The sequence below is a fragment of the Mandrillus leucophaeus genome, unplaced genomic scaffold (assembly GCF_000951045.1).
Source record: "Mandrillus leucophaeus isolate KB7577 unplaced genomic scaffold, Mleu.le_1.0 Scaffold23, whole genome shotgun sequence".
Lineage (NCBI taxonomy): Eukaryota > Metazoa > Chordata > Mammalia > Primates > Cercopithecidae > Mandrillus > Mandrillus leucophaeus.
Window position 1 is genome coordinate 2,564,656 of NW_012102365.1, and position 18,595 is coordinate 2,583,250.

Here is an 18,595-nt window from a genome sequence, read left to right on the forward strand (position 1 = left end):
TGTGTGGGAATGTGGCGTAAATTGGAAGATTCTGATTGGAAATAAAAGATGGCAGTGGGGGCCAGGCATGGTGGCTCACGCCTGTAATCCCAACACTTTGGGAGGCTGAGGCGGGAGGATCACCTGAGGACAGGAGATTGAGACCAACCTGGCCAACATGGTGAAACCCCATCTCTACTAAAACTACAAAAATTAGCTGGGCATGGTGGTGGGCGCCTGTAATCCCAGCTACTCGGGAGGCTGAGGTGGGAGAATTGCTTGAATCTGGGAGGCGGAGGTTGCAGTGAGCCGAGATGGTGCCATCGCACTCCAGCCCGTGCGACAAGAGTGAAACTCCAGATCGAGCGAAACTCCATCTCAAAAAAAAACACAAATAAATAAAATAAATAAATGAATAAAAAGAAAGAAAAGACGGCAGTGGGAAGGAGGCCAGCCAGCCCAGCTGATGCTCTATGCCTGGGGTGGGGGCCACTCCTGGGGTGGCATGCAGTGCCACTGAGCTGCCCCTTTCCACAGTGCGCAGGACCATTGTCAAGATCCCTTCCACCCTGGAGGTCGACGTGGAGGACGTCACCGCCTCCTCCCAGCATATTCACTTCATCAAACCGCTGCTGCTGAGCGAGGTCCTGGCCCGGCAAGGCCCTTTCCCCCTGTCCACGGAGATCCTGGAGGTTCCTGAGCGCCGTCCCATCTTCCTCAGCCCGTGGCTGGGCTCCTTGCAGAAAGGCCAGAGGCTTTGCATCTATGGCCTAGCCTCACCACCCTGGCGGGTCCTGGCCTCAAGCAAGGGCCGCAAGGTACCCAGGCACTTCCTGGTGTCAGGGGCCTACCAGGGCAAGCTGCGGCGGCGGCCAAGGGAGTTCCCCACGGCCTATGACCTCCTAGGTGCTTTCCAGCCAGGCCAGCCACTCCGGGTGGTGGCCACTAAGGACTGTGAGGGTGAGAGGGAGGAGAATCCCGAGTTCACGTCCCTGGCTGTGGGTGACCGGCTGGAGGTGCTGGGCCCTGGCCAGGCCCATGGGGCCCAGGGCAATGACATGGATGTCTTGGTTTGCCAGCGGCTGAGTGACCAGGCTGGGGAGGATGAGGAGGAAGAGTGTGAAGAGGAGGCAGAGAGCCCAGAGCGGGTCCTGCTGCCCCTCCACTTCCCTGGCAGCTTCGTGGAGGAGATGAGTGACAGTCGGCGCTACAGCCTGGCGGATCTGACTGCCCAGTTCTCACTGCCTTGTGAGGTCAAGGTGGTAGCCAAGGACAGCAGCCATCCCACTGACCCTCTGACCTCCTTCCTGGGCCTGCGGCTGGAGGAGAAGATCACAGAGCCATTCTTGGTGGTGAGCCTGGACTCTGAGCCTGGGATGTGCTTTGAGATCCCTCCCCGGTGGCTGGACCTGACTGTCGTGGAGGCCAGGGGGCAGCCAGACTCGCCAGAGGGGTCTCTCCCCATGGCCACAGTGGAGGAGCTGACAGACACCTTCTATTATCGTCTTCGGAAGTTACCAGCCTGTGAGATCCAAGCCCCCCCACCCAGGCCCCCTAAAAGTCAGGGCCTCAGCAAGCAGAGGAGACACAGCACCCAGGAGGGAGGCGTCAAGGTACCAGTATAATCCCAGAGGGCAGGGAGGGGTCACCTATTGGGATCACTGCTTCTTTGTCACATCTGTCATGTTTCTCTTGCAAATGTGTAAACTTGTAGTTTATAAACTTGCACACTTTGCACCCATTATTCTCATTCCACCTCACAATTAATCCCGAGGTTGGCGTGATTATCAGTATCTTACGATTGAGAAAACGAGGACTCGGAGACCCTGAGACTCGACCAGGGTCCCTGTTAATAAGTGGGAGGACTGAACTTGGCCATGGACAGTCCAACTCCAAGTTCATGGTGCTTTCCTCTCTCCACTACTGCCGCCTTCACTTCCTAGTTCGAGCCTCATCATTCTTCTCCTAAACTGCTTCAGCAGCCTCTTAAAGCTGTCAGAAAGGCCTTCTAACTCCTTTCTTAGTCACTGATGGGCCACAGCTCCATCTTCTGGAACCTTCTGTGGCTGCCTATCATCGTGGGATGATGCAAACCCCTTAACATGGCATCCAGGGTCCTTTATAAGCTGACTTGTCGCACCGCCCCTGACCCATCTTCCTCCACTCACTCTGCTGTCCACGCTGCAGCGAGAGAAGTGCCCGCAGCTCCCCCATGGCACTGGGACTCCTGCTTCACAGCTCCACACCCGGGCCTTCTGCCAACAGTGTTCTTCCTCCTTCAGGCTCACAGGCAAGGCAGGACTCGATTTCCCACTCAGCAGCGGTGGTCCTGCCTCCTCTTCTGTACTCCCACTGCACGCTCTGCGTAGCTCAGAACACATTTTTAGTGAGTCCTACCTGAGTCTCTGACTGGAAAGAGTTCTGTGGGGGCAGGGACCTTCCCTGCTCCAAGGCCAGAGAGTACCTGCTAAACGGGCCAAAGAGAATCACAGATGAGCGGGAAAGAGCCAGGCATGGGGCCAGAAAGACCAAGTTTATATTCCGGTTCCCTTACTCTGTGCCTGTGCTGGATACTCCTCCGAGCGTCCTTTTTCTCGCCAGTAGACCTGGGATAGATACCCTCTGCAGCTGCTGTTGTGCTAGCTGCTTTCTGTGACTTGCTTACTCTGTGGCAGGCCCCTGATACGCTTTGTCCCAACCAATTCTCACAGTGCTTCTGAGTTACACACCGGTGTCTTGCTTCACAGTTGAGAAGGTGAGAGGCACAGAGAGGTAAAGTAGTTTACCTGAAATCACACAGCCAGCAAGTGGCAGGGCCAGGGCTTGCAGTTGGGTCTGACCACACAGCCTGAGCTTCTAACTACTGTGGTCTGCTGAGAATGGGAGGGGATGAGACAGATCAAACATCCTTTACTATCACCAGCTCTTGTTTTGGGATCTTGGGTGACTGTATTTAGTCATGTGTGGTAGGCAGCAGGTGGCAGTGGAAGTTACAAGATGACTCCTGAGTGGTCTCAGCCCCAGAAGAGGCTTTTATCTGTGGGGTGAGCATGGGAAGTCATTTTCTGACAATGGCTGGACTGAGACATCCGAAACACAGGCCTTGTGCCAGTGCTGAAAAGGGTACTCTCCAAAACCCACAGACCTCAGCCCGCGTCTTGGCTCCCGATGGAGGGACTCTGGGCCCGGTCACTGCTGTCACCCTGGAACAACTTTTCCCCTCTGTGTGTCGAAATCTTGGTGCTGATCAGGGAGCTGTGCCACACGCTCTGTAAAGCATGGTGTGGCGCCAAGACCGCTGCCTTTACAGGTCACAGGCGTGGCCCTGGGTCCAAACCTTGGCCCTGCTGTGGATCCCCGTGTGACCTTTGACAAGGCACACTTTCTCTCCTACATAAACTGGGAATTGAAACCAGAGGGTGACTTGAGGATGAAAGGGCAGACGTCATGTAGCATCTGGCACATGGGGGAGCACAGTGGCAGTCCTCTTCCTTCTGGGCCTCCTCAGCTCAGGCGCCGTCATGAGGTTTTGCGGCTGCTTTCTTAAGGTATCCCCACTTTGCTCTTTTCCCCTTCAGCAAGAGAATTAAAGGACATTGACCGAATTCCTAAGTGGGGAATCCCAGGAACACCCTGTCTCCAGCCCCCAACCCTATCCTCATTTTCTACCCTGATCCCTTTCTCCCTTGCCAGAGAATATTTCATATGCGTGTAGCAAAAACACCAGGGGTCTCGAGAGGTCATAGCCTGAAAAGGAAGTAGAGAGAGAAGCAGAGGAAGTGACACTTAACGTAAATGACCGTTTTTCGTGGACTCTGCTTCCCCATTTCTTGAGACCCTGCTGATTTCTGCTTTTTCCCCCAAAGTCTTCTCAAGTCTTAGGATTGCAGCAACATGCTCTGCTGCCCAAACCCAAGGCGAAGACCTTGCCAGCGTTCACCAAGGATGGCTCCCGTACGTACAGCAAGATTCCTGCCCACAGGAAGGGCCACAGGCCCGCTAAGCCCCAAAGGCAGGATCCAGGTGAGTCCCTGTGGGCGCTGCTCACCCTTGTCCTTGTGTCTCCCCTCCCTACCTTGCTGCTTCCTTTACCTCTGATGGCCCTGCCCGGGGACAGACCCTTCTATGGTCCCAGTTTGATGGACAGGCCTCTATGGGGTGGGCTCGGGTAGAAAGGTTCCTACTGTCTTTCCCATGGGTTCTAGGGCTTTGGCAAGGAAAATGAGTTCAGTCCCCAACAGACTACCCTCCCTGCGGCATACAAGAAAATGAAAGGGTTGCAAAGTGTTCAGACAGAACAAATTGTGGTTTCTAGGCTAGCAAAGACCGCAGAGCATTCAGGCCAACTCTTACCCTGAACAGCTGAGGAAACTGCCCTACAGAAGGGAAGGAACTTGCCTAATGCTAAAGATCCTCATTGACTCGGACTCTTTTGCAGATGATGATGAACATGATTATGAAGAAATACTTGAGCACTTTCAGAAAACCATCTAAGTGCTGGAGGAACCATGCTTCCTAACTGCTGCTTCTCAGGGAATCCGACGGCAGCCAACCGTTCTCAGCCTCTAAAAGACCTCGGGCAAGGTCTCACAGAAACTGAGCTGCAGACGGGGAGTAGCTTTGTGGAAACTGATTTGATGGACACTGCAATAGCTTCCTTCAGGTTCTAGATTCTTGCTACTTAGGGCGGGCTGGTTTGGACCTAACATCTCCCACGTGACTCCCTCAGTCTCACAGCCTTGGGATGCAGAGCAGTCGGCAGGGTTCCTCTCAATCCTGCAACGCCAGCTGTCCCACCGGTGGGTGCAGAGGGGAATCCGAGGCCATCAACCTTGGTGATAGCAGCTCCGTGCCAATGCCTCTCAGTGAAAGGGATTCCATCCTGATCACACTGCATGGGAGATTTTGTTAACATCTGCCACCCCCACTTTCACCCCCAAACTCTAAGCCCCCGGGAGGCCCAGACTGTCTTCCTCATCTCTGTAGCACCTAGCCTGATAGATCTGCACGTGGTAAACAGGGGTCATATGGATTAATGTGAGAACTTGGCTTCAAGAGCACAATCTTAGGACCTTGGGCCCCAAAAGCTGGTGGTGAAATGAGAGGAGCCAATTTAAGAAGAACTTTATGGAGACCTGAGGCTACAGAAAACTGGCAGGTTTCATCAGGTGGTTAAAGTCGTCAAAGTTGTAAGTGACTATCCAAGATTATTTCATTTTAAAACTATAGAATAAAAATGACACCTGAACTTCTATACAAATGAGAACGGTATCATTTATTAAGTTCTGACTGTGTCATATCCAAATCCTCAACTTTCTAGAATGGCCTGATTTTAAAGATTAGGGAACAGGCTGCGTGGTCAAGTACCTTAGGACGCTGACCAGTTGCAGTTAAGGGTGAGGACCTGGAAAGTATGAGACTGGGTTAGGATCCCAGCTTGCTACGTACCAGCCAGGGCTGAGTTATTTTAACCTGAGTTTCAGTTTTTTGACATGTCAAATAAACTATAGTTACTACCTCAGAAGATTGACTGTTTTAAGGATCAAATGAGTTAATCTTTGTAAAGCATTTAGTACAGTACCTGGCACATAGTAAACATTCAACAAACATGTATCATTATTGAGCAAGATTGTGTAGCTGTCCTGCTTCTAAAGTCTATACTCTTTCCACCCCTCCACAATGTTTCCTAGTCATGGAATACATCCCGGTGTTAAAAATATACCATATCCCTAGACTGTGGAGATAAGAGTATAGTGACTGGTTGACGGGCCTCCTTTTCTTTAGTGGAGATGTTAATACAAGCCTTTGTCCATGTAGAGACTAACTCAGTTTTCAGAGGCAGTCAAGGCCTGTTCAGTGAGACAAGACCACAGGCCACATTTCCTCTTAAGTGGTGGGACTTTGGTTTATGGACTGATGCAGTCACAGACAGCGAAGACAGGAGACAAAGAGGTGATCTGAGACTCCAGCTGAGATGGGAACTTAGAGGGTGAGGTGCCCACTTCCTGGTTTCTAGGGAATTGCCCCTGGGTGTGTCCTTCCTTTGCGTAACATCTCGCTGAGCTGTCTGGACTCACTGGCACTTTCTAGGCCTCCGGGCCTCCATACTCCAGCGTGGAGTTCTCCAGGTGACTACTGAGTGGCTCCTACAGGCTGCTGGGCCAGTCCCCAGGGTCTGACACCCTATCCTCATCTGCTCATCAGCTCCCATGCCCTTCTCCAGAGAGGTCAACCTGCACTGCAAAGGAGGACCCTGAGGAAGAGAGCACTGTAGGGAAAAGCAACGGGCAAGAAAGTCAGACAGAAAGTTCCTCCTTGGCACAGAATCCCCAGGGGCTAGGGTGATGCGCAAAATGCCAATAGTTTTCACTTCCACATTTGCATTTACTCTTGGCACAAAATTGAGCAAGATGAGTAATAAAGCCACAAAAGCAGGGGTAAAAGAGGGCTACCAGTTCCTATAAAATGGGCTCAATAGGCTGGGTGCAGTGGCTTACGCCTGTAATCCCAGCACTTTGGGAGGCCAAGGCAGGCAGATCATGAGGTCAAGAGATTGAGATCATCCTGGCCAACATGGTGAAACCCCATCTCTACTTTTAAAAATACAAAAAAATTAGCTGGGTGTAGTGGCACACACCTGTACTCCCAGCTACTCGGGAGGCTGAGGCAGAAGAATCGCTTGAACCGGGGAGGTGAAGTTGCAGTGAGCGGGGATCACACCACTGGTGAAAGAGCGAGACTCTGTCTCAAAAAAAAAAAAAAAAAGGGCTGAGTAGCCAAATGCTGCAGTGAGAAAAATTTCACAGCAGCAAAAGCTGGGCTTGAAAGCCACACCTGTGAATGTTTTCTCTTGTTTCTTGTTTTTTTGAGACGGAGTCTCTGTGGCCCAGGCTGCAGTGCAGTGGCACCATCTTGGCTCACTGCAACCTCCGCCTCCCAGGTTCAAGCGATTCTGACTACCAAGTAGCTAGGACTACAGGTATGTACCATATCCAGTTAATTTTTGTATTTTTACTAGAGACGGGGTTTCACCATGTTGGCCAGGCTAGTTTCTTTTTTCTTTTTTTTGAGACGGAGTCTTGCTCTGTCCCCCAGGCTGGAGTGCAGTGGTACCATCTCGGCTCACTGCAAGCTCCACCTCTTGGGTTCACGCCATTCTCCTGCCTCAGCCTCCCGAGTAGCTGGGACTACAGGCACCCGCTACCACGCCCGGCTAATTTTTTGTATTTTTAGTAGAGATGGGGTTTCACCGTGTTAGCCGGGATGGTCTCGATCTCCTGACCTCGTGATCCACCCGCCTCAGCCTCCCAAAGTGCTGGGATTACAGGCGTGAGCCACCGCGCCTAGCCCTTTTTTTTTTCTTTTGAGACTGAATTTTGAGACCAGGCTGGAGTGCAATGGCACAATCTCAGCTCACTGCAACATCCGCCTCCCAGGTTTAAGCAATTCTCCTGCCTCAGCCTCCCGAGTAGCTGGGATTACAGGCATGCACCACCACGCCCCGCTCATTTTGTATTTTTAGTAGACATGGAGTTTCTCTATATTGGTCAGGCTAGTCTCGAACTCCTTTCACATTTATTATTTAGAGATGGCGGGTCTTGTTATGTTGCCCAGGCTGGTCTCAAACTCTTGGCCTCAAGTGATCCTGCTACTTTGGCCTCTCAAAGTACTGAGATTATAGGTGTGAGCCACTGTGCCCAACCCCATATTGATTTTTAATATTCTTTCTCATTTCTTTGAATCATTATATTTAACATACCAATACAGTAGTAGACATAATTGCTATACAAATGACTATAACCTGGAGATGGATGCTCAAAAACTTATCAATGGGTTGGACTTCTGCCAACTGCATTTTTAAAATCAAATCTATTAATCCACACCAGACACTAATTCTTAGTGGTTTTCCTCTAGTTAAACCCAATAAAGTAGTACGATTCTCCAAGGAGCCTCATTTCCCACCTGTATATGTAGGGATTCTTCCATGAGCAGGCTGGCCCCATTGCTAGGCCGTGACACTGGTGGTTTCTAAGAACCTGGGTCACACGGCTATCTCAACAATGGGCCAAGAGAACACTGTACATTTGACCTATCAGGTGGATCACAAATGCCCAAGAGGCAAGTTTGTCCTGCCTGAGCAGAGCAGAAGCTCTACAAAGGCTAGAGTTTCATTCTGAGAAGTGGCAGGCTCTCCTGGCTGTGCTCATCCCACAGGTCCCAGCAGCGGTCAGAAATCACACAACTCCGGTGAGACTGTGGAAATGGCGAGATGGCAGGGAATCCAGCACTGCCGAGCAACTACTCTGTGCTGCTGGGAATGCTGAACCAGCCGGTCCCGTGACGCCAATCTCTTATTGTGCTTGATATTCCTAGTACCTGACCTACAGGTTGATACAGCAGGTATCCAACAAGCACTAAATTAACAAGCAGTTGCTAACTGCTAAGTTGTCATCAGATTTTTATAAAAATATAACCAGTCAGGCGCGGTGGCTCATGCCAGTAATCCCAGCACTTTGGGAGGCCAAGGCAGGCGGATCATGAGGTCAGGAGATCGAGACCCATCCTGGCTAACACGGTGAAACCCCGTCTCTACTAAAAATACAAAAATTATCCGGGCATGGTGGCGGGCGCCTGTAGTCCCAGCTACTTGGGAGACTGAGGCAGGAGAATCACTTGAACATGGGAGGCAGAGCTTGCAGTGAGCTGAGATCCGGCCACTGCACTCCAGCTTGGGCGATAGAGCGAGACTCCGTCTCAAAAATAATAAATAAATAAAATAGAAAACCACTTCCACCTATAGAAGTACTGCTACTGCTTTGCCCATTTGAGGGCACCAGCTTGATAACTAGAAAGAGAAGTTTACTAGCCATGAAAGTATCCTGTCATACATTCCAAATTCAAATATATATGATTTTACTTGTTTTTAGCCATTGTTCTTTCTTTGAGAAAATAACCAAGAACGAACACACTTGCAAATGAACTGCTGCTGCGTTTCACACATTTGCATAGTTCCGTAGATGTTAACAACTCTGCATGTATAGAAAACAACCACACATTTATTCACTCTTAGAAACCAAGTAGGTGGGGCCTTCTCTACACAGCTGCTAGATCTCATTTAGAAAGAGTTAAAGCAGAGAATTCTTTTTTTTTTTTTTTTTTGTGAGACAGAGTCTCACTCTGTTGCCAGGCTGGAGTGCAGTGGTGTGATCTCCGATCACTGCAACCTCTGCCTCCCGGGTTCAAGTGATTCTTCTGCCTCAGCCTCCCGAGTAGCTGGGACTACACTGCAACCTCTGCCTCCCGGGTTCAAGTGATTCTTCTGCCTCAGCCTCCCGAGTAGCTGGGACTACAGGCAAGCGCCACCACGCCCGGCTAATTTTTGTACTTTTAGTAGAGACGGAGTTTCACCATGCTGGCCAGAATGGTCTCGATCTCTTGATCCGCCCGCCTCCGCCTCCCAAAGTGCTGGAATTACACGTGTGAGCCACTGCACCCAGCCTAAAGCAGAGAATTCTTATTTGGATGTTACACCTTGCTAACTTTATCTCAAAATTGGTTCTTTTATTCAAGATGTAGATTACTTTCAGGAGTTGTCAAAAACATCTTTGAACTAGTTTCTTTTTCTGTAAGAAACAGCCGATCAAGTTGGCCAAAAAATGACTATAGGCTTTTGGAAAGTCTCATCTTGAGGCCAAATGGGTAGCTATTTGATTTAGTTACATGATCACACACTGCCAAAGAGTTCACATTAAGGTCCATTCTCTAATCCCTTTAAGTGGCAATGCTAGATGTAGATGCTTTACAGACTATGTGTTTTATTCAATCTTCATAACAAACCCAGGGGAAATGACGTTGTTTTCTTTTTGTAAACGAGGAAATGGAGGTTCTCAGAGCTGACATAGCCTGCTCAAGATTCTAACTAAAAAGTGGGAAAGCCAGAATTCAAATCCAAGTTTCACTATGTTACACTGCCTCAGATGATATAGTCATTACACTGCTCAGAAAGAAAAAATGAGAACATTTTTACAAGTTGCTATAATAGAACTGTTTTATTAAACATACGAATGTACTTATTTTGTACAAAACGCAGTAACACTTCTTCCTTTCCTCTGCCCCTGGAGGCCACCACTGCAGCACTTCATGTTCACAGAAACACACGTCATGACAAGTGTGTCAAGCAGTCATGACAAGCAGGAAAGTGCAATTCTGAAAGTAATGCCACACAACCAAAGTGGGAAACAAAAACAGGCAGAGGCCAGCAGGTTTCTCAGCTAGGGCTCTGCCTACAAGGCCCTGGTCCTGCTCATCTTTCAGCAGCAAACATTTTAAGAAGAGAAACTCCCGAGCACTATGTAAGTACTCTCCTGGTAGCATCCTTCCAATTCCACCTATCTTGCTGTGGTAACAAGCTTATTTGTAACTTCCTCAAGAAATCCCACCCTGGATTGCATCCCTGTCAATTGCCCATCTCCCTCTGAGCTTCAAACAAAACAAAACAAAACAGAAGAGCAGTAAGTTTCAAAAGGATGTCAGAGGAGACCTTTAGATAGATGAAACCTACTTCCTAGAAGCCACGTGGCCAAACATATGCAGAGCCGGAGACAATAGATTGTGAAACTAGGTCCAGCTGTAAAATATCTCAGGTACCCAATTAGATCCAGTTATTCTGCATCTGTGGATTTAAAATGGTCATCATCCACAGTAGAATAGATGTGCCCCTCATTGCTCAGAAAATCCACAGCTTGCCTAGAAAGAAAGAAAAAAAAAGTCATTTTCAGGCCAATTCAGAAGGAAATTGCCTTTTGGATATGGCCAAATATGCAAACTTCGCTTATCTCCCAACTCTCTACCTTAGCTAAGAATTCACAAGTATTTTGTACATAGAAAGCTCTCACAGGGAGAAATGCCAGTAAAATAGCAAAATAGAGCTTATTCATGGAGACACTAGCTATTAGGGCTATCTTGGATCCCTCTCCCAAACTGTGTAAAGGAAAGACAACAGGGCCTCACTTAAACACAGTCTAAGCAGGAAATCGAGGATCTAAAGCTGTAGTCACACTTGCACACAAAATCTCCTGGTAAAAAGAGCTGTCTTTAAAAGTTCCCCTTTTCCAGCCACACAGTGAAATCCCTTTGGTCCCCTCTGGGAAGTAAAGTTGTGGGAAGCAAAGGAAACACTGAAACCTTCAAACTCTTCAAGGTCCTCAGGGTTAGTGTCAGTAACGTATTTAATAGCCACAATCTACAGAGCACCTAAGTGACAGCAGTTCTCTACCTCATCAGCACAGTAACTCTGAGATAGGAATTATTATCCTTATTTTACAGGACAGGAAATGGAATTAGTCCTGAGTATTCCTTTTCTATCTATGCCTGGCAGGTCAATTGATTTATAGTAACAAATAACTATCACAAGCACCATCACCATAAGTCAGTGTGTTTGACTGGTTTACTACACTGGAATCAGGAGGCTGCTTGTCTAAGATGGAATCAGGATAAGGGTGTTGGAAGGACTGGTTGTTTAATAAGGTCCAGATAGTCTAATACACTCATGTCCACAATGGGGACAGTAACAGCAAGAGGACTGTACACCTGAGGACCAGGAGCTAAGGACTTCCCTCCTCCAGTCTAAATCCCATAAGGAAATCACGTCAACTTTTTGCTCAGAATTATTATATATCCCTTACATATAACGGTCCTTAGTGTCTGCTGAATGAAAAAATTTGCTGAATAAGTGATGTGATGGGTAGTACCATTTTGGTGCATAGTCTTTTTCCTGTTTTTCCATAGCTGAACAATTTCCATTCTGCCACCAGGGTTGCAGTTAATTTGTTTTTGTGTGACAGTCTCATTCTGTCATTCAGGATGGAGTGCAGTGACACAATGATGGCTCACTGCAGCCTCGACTTTCTGGGCTCAAGTGATCCTCCCACCTCAGCCTCCTGGGTAGCTGGGACTACAGGCATGCGCCACTGTGCCCAGCTAATTTGTTTTTATTGTTTTTGTAGAGACAAGGTTTTGCCACGTTGCCCAGGCTGGTCTTGAACTCCTGAGTTTAAGCAATCTGCCCACCTCAGCCTCCCAAAGTGCTAGAACTATAGGCATGAGCTAGTGCCTGGCGAACTTTTACTTTTTTTTTGAGATGGAATCTCACTCTGTCACCCAGGCTGGAGCGCAGCGGTGCGATCATTGAGTGCCACCACGCCTGGCTAATTTTTGTATTTTTAGTAGAGACAGGGTTTTCACCATGTTGGCCAGGCTGGTCTCAAACTGCTGACTTCAGGTGATCCACCCGCCTCGGCCTCCCAAAGTGCTGAGATTACGGGCGTGAGCTACCATGCCCGGCCGCCAAGTTTTACTTTTAAAACTCACTTCTCACTATCAGGAAACCCTTGTGAGGTGAAACAGGTACAATTCCAGAGCCTGAGCTCATGAAAATCAAATACTTACTTGATTGAAGATACAGACATGTGTTTCAGCTGGTTCTTGAGATCCTGAAAGTTCAACCCTTCAGGTCTTGGACAAGCCTTAATCAAATTCAACACCTGAAGATTCAAATCAGAAAGATTTTTGCAATTATTTTGGATCAGCTACCCCTTTGCAAACCTGAGTCCCTTTATAGGAAAGAAATAAACCAGGTATTCAAACAATCTTAGCTCATCAAGGAAATAACAAAATTTAAGACTGTCTGTGTTTTGTATTTCTGAAGCCACTCTGGTGGAGTTTACCTGGTTTTGGGCCACAGTGAGGCCATTTGCTGGCATGAAGCTATTCCCACCGAAGTTCCCTGCTTCACTCATTCCTGGATTGCTGATAGGTGCTCTCCCTGCTGAGGGCTGAATTAAGAAATAAGTTAACAATATTAGAAAATCCATCAAGTTAAACAGTCTTTACAACTTCAAATAGCTCGTTAAGCAGCTTACAAAAAACAATTTATAAACAGTTTCCCAGTAACATTGCTTACATTGGAAGGGACAGCTATTATCTAAAGAGTATTTCATAGGAAGATAAAGTAACTCCCCGAAGCACATAAATATCAAAAAGAGACAGATCCTCTTGGCTCCTTTTGTTTCTGATGTGAGAGGAACCAGAGAAGAGTAGCAGTGAGAAGAAAATTACCCAGAGTCTGCTATTTGGGTATCCGTGTGGCCCAATCACTCAAGCATTCACTGAGTGTCTATAGGCATGAAGCACTACAGGCAGAGAAAAGGAGACACAGTCCCTATCGTCCTCTCTTTTTTTTAAAACAAATTCTTAAAATGCTCTGCAATCACTATTTTCATTTACTTTCTCCCCAGTCACTCCTCAGCCCACCATATTTGGGTTCTCCCCAAGTATACCTCTGAAACTGTTTTCACCAAAGTCACCAAAGACTCTTCAACCAATTATCAAAAAGTCTCTTTCAGTCCTCCTAATACTTGACCTCTCAGAAGCAGACACTGCTGACCACACTCCTCTTGAAATGTGTTCCTCCCTGGGCTTCTTGACACCACATTCTTCTGCTTCTCCATCTGACTCTCAAACTGAACCTTCTCAGTATCCCTCATTAGCCTCTTCTATCTGTCTCCCAAAAGGCTGACAGAGTCCCCAGGATTTCATCCCAGACTGCCTCCTAGGCCACAAATCCTCACTGCCAGCCGGATTGCTAACTGGACGCCAACATGGTGAAACCCTGTCTTTACTAAAACTACAAAAATTAGCTGGGTGTGGTAGTGCGCACCTGTAATCCCAGATACTGGGGAGGCTGAGACAGGAGAATCGCTTGAACCCGAGAAGCGGAGGCAGCAGTGAGCTGAGATCACGTCATTGCACTCCAGCCTGGGTGACAGAATGAGACTCTGTCTCAAAAAAAAAAAAAAAAGGCTGGGCGCAGTGACTCATCACTTTGGGAGGCTGAGGCGGGCAGATCACGAGGTCAGGAGATTGAGATCATTCTGGCTAACACGGTGAAACCCCTTCTCTACTAAAAATACAAAAATTAGCCAAGCATGGTGGTGGACGCCTGTGGTCCCAGCTACTCGGGAGGTTGAGGCAGGAGAATGGCGTGAACCCGGGAGGTGGAGCTTGCAGTGAGCTGAGATTGTGCTACTGCACTCCAGCCTGGGCGAAAGAGTGAGACTCCATCTCAAAAAAAACAAAAACAAAAACAAAAAAACCCCCAAATAAACAAAATTTTTAAAATTTGAATAAAGGCAATCTTTACTATGGCCTCCAAAGCCCCACATAATCTGGGCCCTGCCTCCTTGCCTACAACCCTCTCCCTCTCCCTGTCATTTGCTTCACTCCAGACTCTGGCCTTGCTGGTTTCAGAAATGTCACGCTTACTCCACACTCCTGCTTCTTGCACTTCCTAGTCCCTCTGGTTTGGAATGTTCTTCCCCATCTAAAATTGTACCATTCTTGGTTCCCTCCATCACCCTCTTCTCCTATTTTGCTTTATTTACTTCAAAGCACCTATATAACTACCTAAAATTATATATATTTTTTGTTTATTGCTTCTTTCTCCCAAGAATATAAGTATATCGTGTTCACTGCTATACTCGAATGGGGACTAGAATGATTGGGACTATCAAATCAAAGTAGGCGCAATACATATTTTTCTTTTTCTTTCTTTATTTTTTTGAGACAAAGTTGCTCTGTTGCCTATGCTGCAGTGAGTAGCACAATCACAGCTCAATGCAGCCTTGACCTCCTGGGCTTAAGTGATCTCCCAAACTCAGCCTCCCAAGTAGCCCATCGAATTCTTTAATTTTTTTTGTAGAGACAGGGTCTCCCTATGTTACCCAGGGTGGTGTCTCGAACTGGGCTCAAGTGATGCCCCCATATCAGCCTCCCAAAGTGCTGGGATTTCAGGCCATGAACCACCACACCCGGCCCTGAGGGCTTTCTAATACTAGAGTCAACAAACCTTTTGTGTGGTCCTAGATGGACTTGCCAAAGTCAATTCACACAATGGAAAATACTATGAAGAAATTTCAATATGAATCAATACATATAATTTCAGGGAAAAAATAATAGTACATAATTTTTCCTACTTAGCCAGTAAGTTAGAAGGAAGACAGCAAAATGCTGTCCTGAAGGGGGCTACTCTCTGAATATGCACTGACAATCCTTGGAGCTAAGAGCTCAGCCTGTAATTACATGTCTGCACCTAAGGCTTGTCACAGGCCCCAGCTGTCCAGGCCAGTGTCAGAGGAACTCTTAATTCTGAGAGAAACATCAGTGTTTCATCTGAAATAAAATACGGTGACAAAGCTAATGGAGAAAGTGTTCTGAGGACTTAGTGATGTCTTTCTCTGGCTCGGCCTTCAAAATGTCAAGGAAATCAAAGCTGGAACACAAAAGTAACCTGTGTTCTTCCAAGGAAGAGAAAAAGCTAGGAAAGTGAGGCTACTCACCTGGCTGTTGGCTTTGCTTAGTACCATGTGTGCATTGATCACTTCCAGAATATGTGTGGTGAACTCATTCATATCCTCCAGGGGCATGATCTTAAAGGCTACCAGGCTCTTTTTGTTCTATCAAAATGAAGAAAAAAATGTGAATAAAATATGAACATACATTAATTTCAGGTCAACAATGTGGCTCTTTTCTTGGTTATAATATTAATATTTTGCCAATATGAGAAAAATGTTATATACTCTCAGAAGTAATCCAAATATGGTCAAACATGAGAAAAACACTAAAATTAATAGCTAAGGGACATTAATAATTTTCCCAAGGTTGCATAACAGAGCAAAATCTAGACTCCTGACTTCGAATCTAGTGTTCTCCTTTCTCCAACTAATGAACGCCACAGATGGCAATTGTAGGAGATTCTGTTCTTTCTTTACCATTCTGTCAATTTCATGTTAAGGTAAAAAAAAAAAAAAAAAAAAAAAAAAAAAAAAAAAAAAAAAAAAAAAAGAAAGAAGAGTTACTTCCTTTTGAAGAAGAGAGTAAGAAATAACTTCCCATTAAACAGGGGGACTTAAGTATTTTAACTATCCAAAAGCCATGACATGAATCTAGAAACTGCTTCATGCAAAAACACTTTAACTGCTATTTTATTCTGACTTTACCTGAAAAGATCTCAGGTGGCCTGCCACTTTCACATATGTTTCTGGAGGAACCACAGTGTTTTCACTGCTGGCGTCCTAACATAAAATACAAACATGTCATTAAGGTTTTAGTGATGCTGGTGAAAGCCTCTTTAACATTTCTATATTATGTAGAGAAAGAGAAAGTTACAAAGTAGAAGAGTTAAAGGATCCTAAAATGGCATTAAGGAGTTTGCCCTGCCTTTTACAACTTACTTTTTTGTAAAACCAGGAATTAGAATAAAAATATCTCTAAAGGTAATTCTCGGTTCCAAAGTTCTGTAGCACATCATAAAAAAGCAAACAATTATGACACTCTCATTCAAGCTCTTAGGCACACAATTTTCTTTTTTTTTTTTGTGAGGGAGTCTTGCTCTGTCGCCCAGACTGGAGTGCAGTGGCATGATCTTGGCTGGCTGCAACCTCCCCCTCCCAAGGGAGGGTTTGAGTGATTCTCCTGCCTCAGCTTCCCCCGTAGCTGGGATTACAGGCGCGCGCCACCACGCCCCGCAGGCACACAATTTTCTGGTGGATATACTTATTGGCAAAGCAATTCTACTTTTGGGAATTTAAGGAAGTAATTAAGAACAGGCATTAAGATTTAGATTTATCATAGTACAGAATATTAAAAATTTTAAAACAACCTAAATATCCAACATAAAGTACACATTTCTATATAATAGGATACTCCACACTGTTGCAAATGACAACACAGAATTCTATTTACTGTCTGGAAAAACAAGTCATGACACATGGAAAAAAGCTGATTTCCCATTTGGGACAATATACACTAAACTGTTTAATGGTTGACTAGCATAATTACAAACTATTTTAATATTTATCAGTTTCCTAGAATATGCACACATTATTTATAAGAAAAATACATTAGCTGATTTTTTTTTTTGAGACGAAGTGTCTTGCTCTGTCACCCAGCCTGGAGTGCAGTGGCACGATTTCAGCTCATTGCAACCTCTGCCTCACGGATTCAAGCAATTCTCCTGCCTCAGCTTCCCGAGTAGCTGGGGCTACAGGCACGCACCACCATGCCAGGCTAATTTTTAAATTTTTAGTAGAGATGGGGTTTCACCATGTTGGCCAGGCTGGTCTCAAACTCCTGACCTCAGGTGATCCACTCATCTTGGCCTCCCCAAAGTCCCGGGATTACAGGCATGAGCCACCGCACCTGGTCAAAAAGACTATTTTTTAAAACAACTATCATACTGGCAAAAATTTAAGACAAAAACCCATTGTTAGGCCGGGTGTGGTGGCTCACGCCTGTAATCCCAGCACTTTGGGAGGCTGAGGCAGGAGGGTCCCCTGAGGTCAGGAGTTAGAGACCAGCCTCAACATGGAGAAACCCCATCTCTACTAAAAATACAAAATTAGCCGGGCATGGTGGTACACCCCTGTAATCCCAGCTACTTGGGAGGCTGACGCAGGAGAATTGCTTGAACCTGGGAGGTGGAGGCTGCAGTGAGCCGAGATTGCACCATTGCACTCTAGCCTAGGCAACAAGAGCGAAACTCCGTCTCAAAACAAAACAAAACAAAAAAAAACAAAAAAACCCATTGTTAGAAAGGGTATGGAGGATGGGCACAGTGGCTCACACCTGTAATCCCAGCATGTTGGGAGGCTGAGGTGGGAGGACTGCTTGAACCCAGGAGTTTGAGACCAACCTGGGCAACACGGTGAGATCCTATTTCTTAAAAAAAAAAAAAAAAAAAAAAAAAGGTTAAGGGTATGGAAACTAACTGGGCACTCTCATGCATGATTGAAGTGTAAACTGGTACCTTTATAGAAGACAGTACAAAAATGCAAAAATTAAGATGTTAAAAAAAAAGTGAAGTGTGTATTTCCCCCCAGAAAACCTACTTTCAGGAATATATCTTATGATTATTTTATTTTTTTGAGATGCAGTTTTGCTCTTGTTGCCCAGGCTGAATGCAATGGCACGATCTTGGCTCACTGCAATCTCTGCCTCCCGGGTTCAAGCGATTCTCCTGACTCAGTCTCCCGAGTAGCTGGGATTATAGGTGTGCGCCACCACGCCTGGCTAATTTTGTATTTTTAGTAGAGATGGGGTTTCACCACGTTGGCCGGGCTGGTCTTGAGCTCCTGATGTCAGGTGATCTGCCTGTCTTGGCCTCCCAAAGTGCTGGAATTACAGGCGTGAGCCATGGCGTCCAGCCTTATGATTATTTTATAATTATGAAGAAATGTATGCAAAGATACTCACTGGTGCATTGTGTATAATGGTGAACGACTGAAAAGAAGCTAAATGCTGTTCCCTGATTGGGTCTACTGTTAAGTAAGAAACGATGTATTCTTACAATGGAATAGGTGGTCATTTAAAATGATAGATGTAAATCTTTACAGATAACATTAAAAAATCAGTTCCTGGCTGGGCCATGGTGGCTCAAGCCTGTAATCCCAGGACTTTGGGAGGCCGAGGCAGGTGGTTCACCTGAGGTCAGGAGTTCGAGACCAGCCTGGCCAACATGTTGAAACTCCGTCTCTACTAAAAATACAGAAATTAGCCAGGT

At 46.5% G+C, this 18,595-nt stretch overlaps 2 protein-coding genes across 7 annotated transcripts in view; one reads left to right on the top strand and one right to left on the bottom strand.

Annotated features, from left to right (window-relative positions):
* The window catches only part of THEMIS2 (thymocyte selection associated family member 2), a 22,390-nt gene extending 17,155 nt beyond the window's left edge, over window positions 1-5,235 (top strand). For 2 of the 6 annotated variants that reach the window (XM_011981708.1, XM_011981707.1), the window contains 4 exons: window positions 517-671; window positions 1,059-1,592; window positions 3,846-4,002; window positions 4,418-5,235. In XM_011981708.1, coding sequence (XP_011837098.1) covers window positions 517-671; window positions 1,059-1,592; window positions 3,846-4,002; window positions 4,418-4,473 — 902 coding nt within the window. In that variant the 3' untranslated portion in view covers window positions 4,474-5,235. Of the gene's footprint in view, window positions 1-516; window positions 1,593-3,845; window positions 4,003-4,417 lie in introns of all 6 variants that reach the window. The other 4 variants (XM_011981710.1, XM_011981711.1, XM_011981705.1 and 1 more) reach the window with 3 other exon arrangements.
* Window positions 5,236-9,999: 4,764 nt separating this feature from the next.
* RPA2 (replication protein A2, 32kDa) overlaps window positions 10,000-18,595 on the bottom strand; it is a 27,131-nt gene continuing 18,535 nt past the window's right edge. The window contains 4 exon segments of the mRNA XM_011981712.1: window positions 10,000-10,725; window positions 12,427-12,521; window positions 12,705-12,812; window positions 15,375-15,491. Of these exon segments, the coding sequence (XP_011837102.1) occupies window positions 10,641-10,725; window positions 12,427-12,521; window positions 12,705-12,812; window positions 15,375-15,491 (405 nt within the window). The 3' untranslated portion in view covers window positions 10,000-10,640.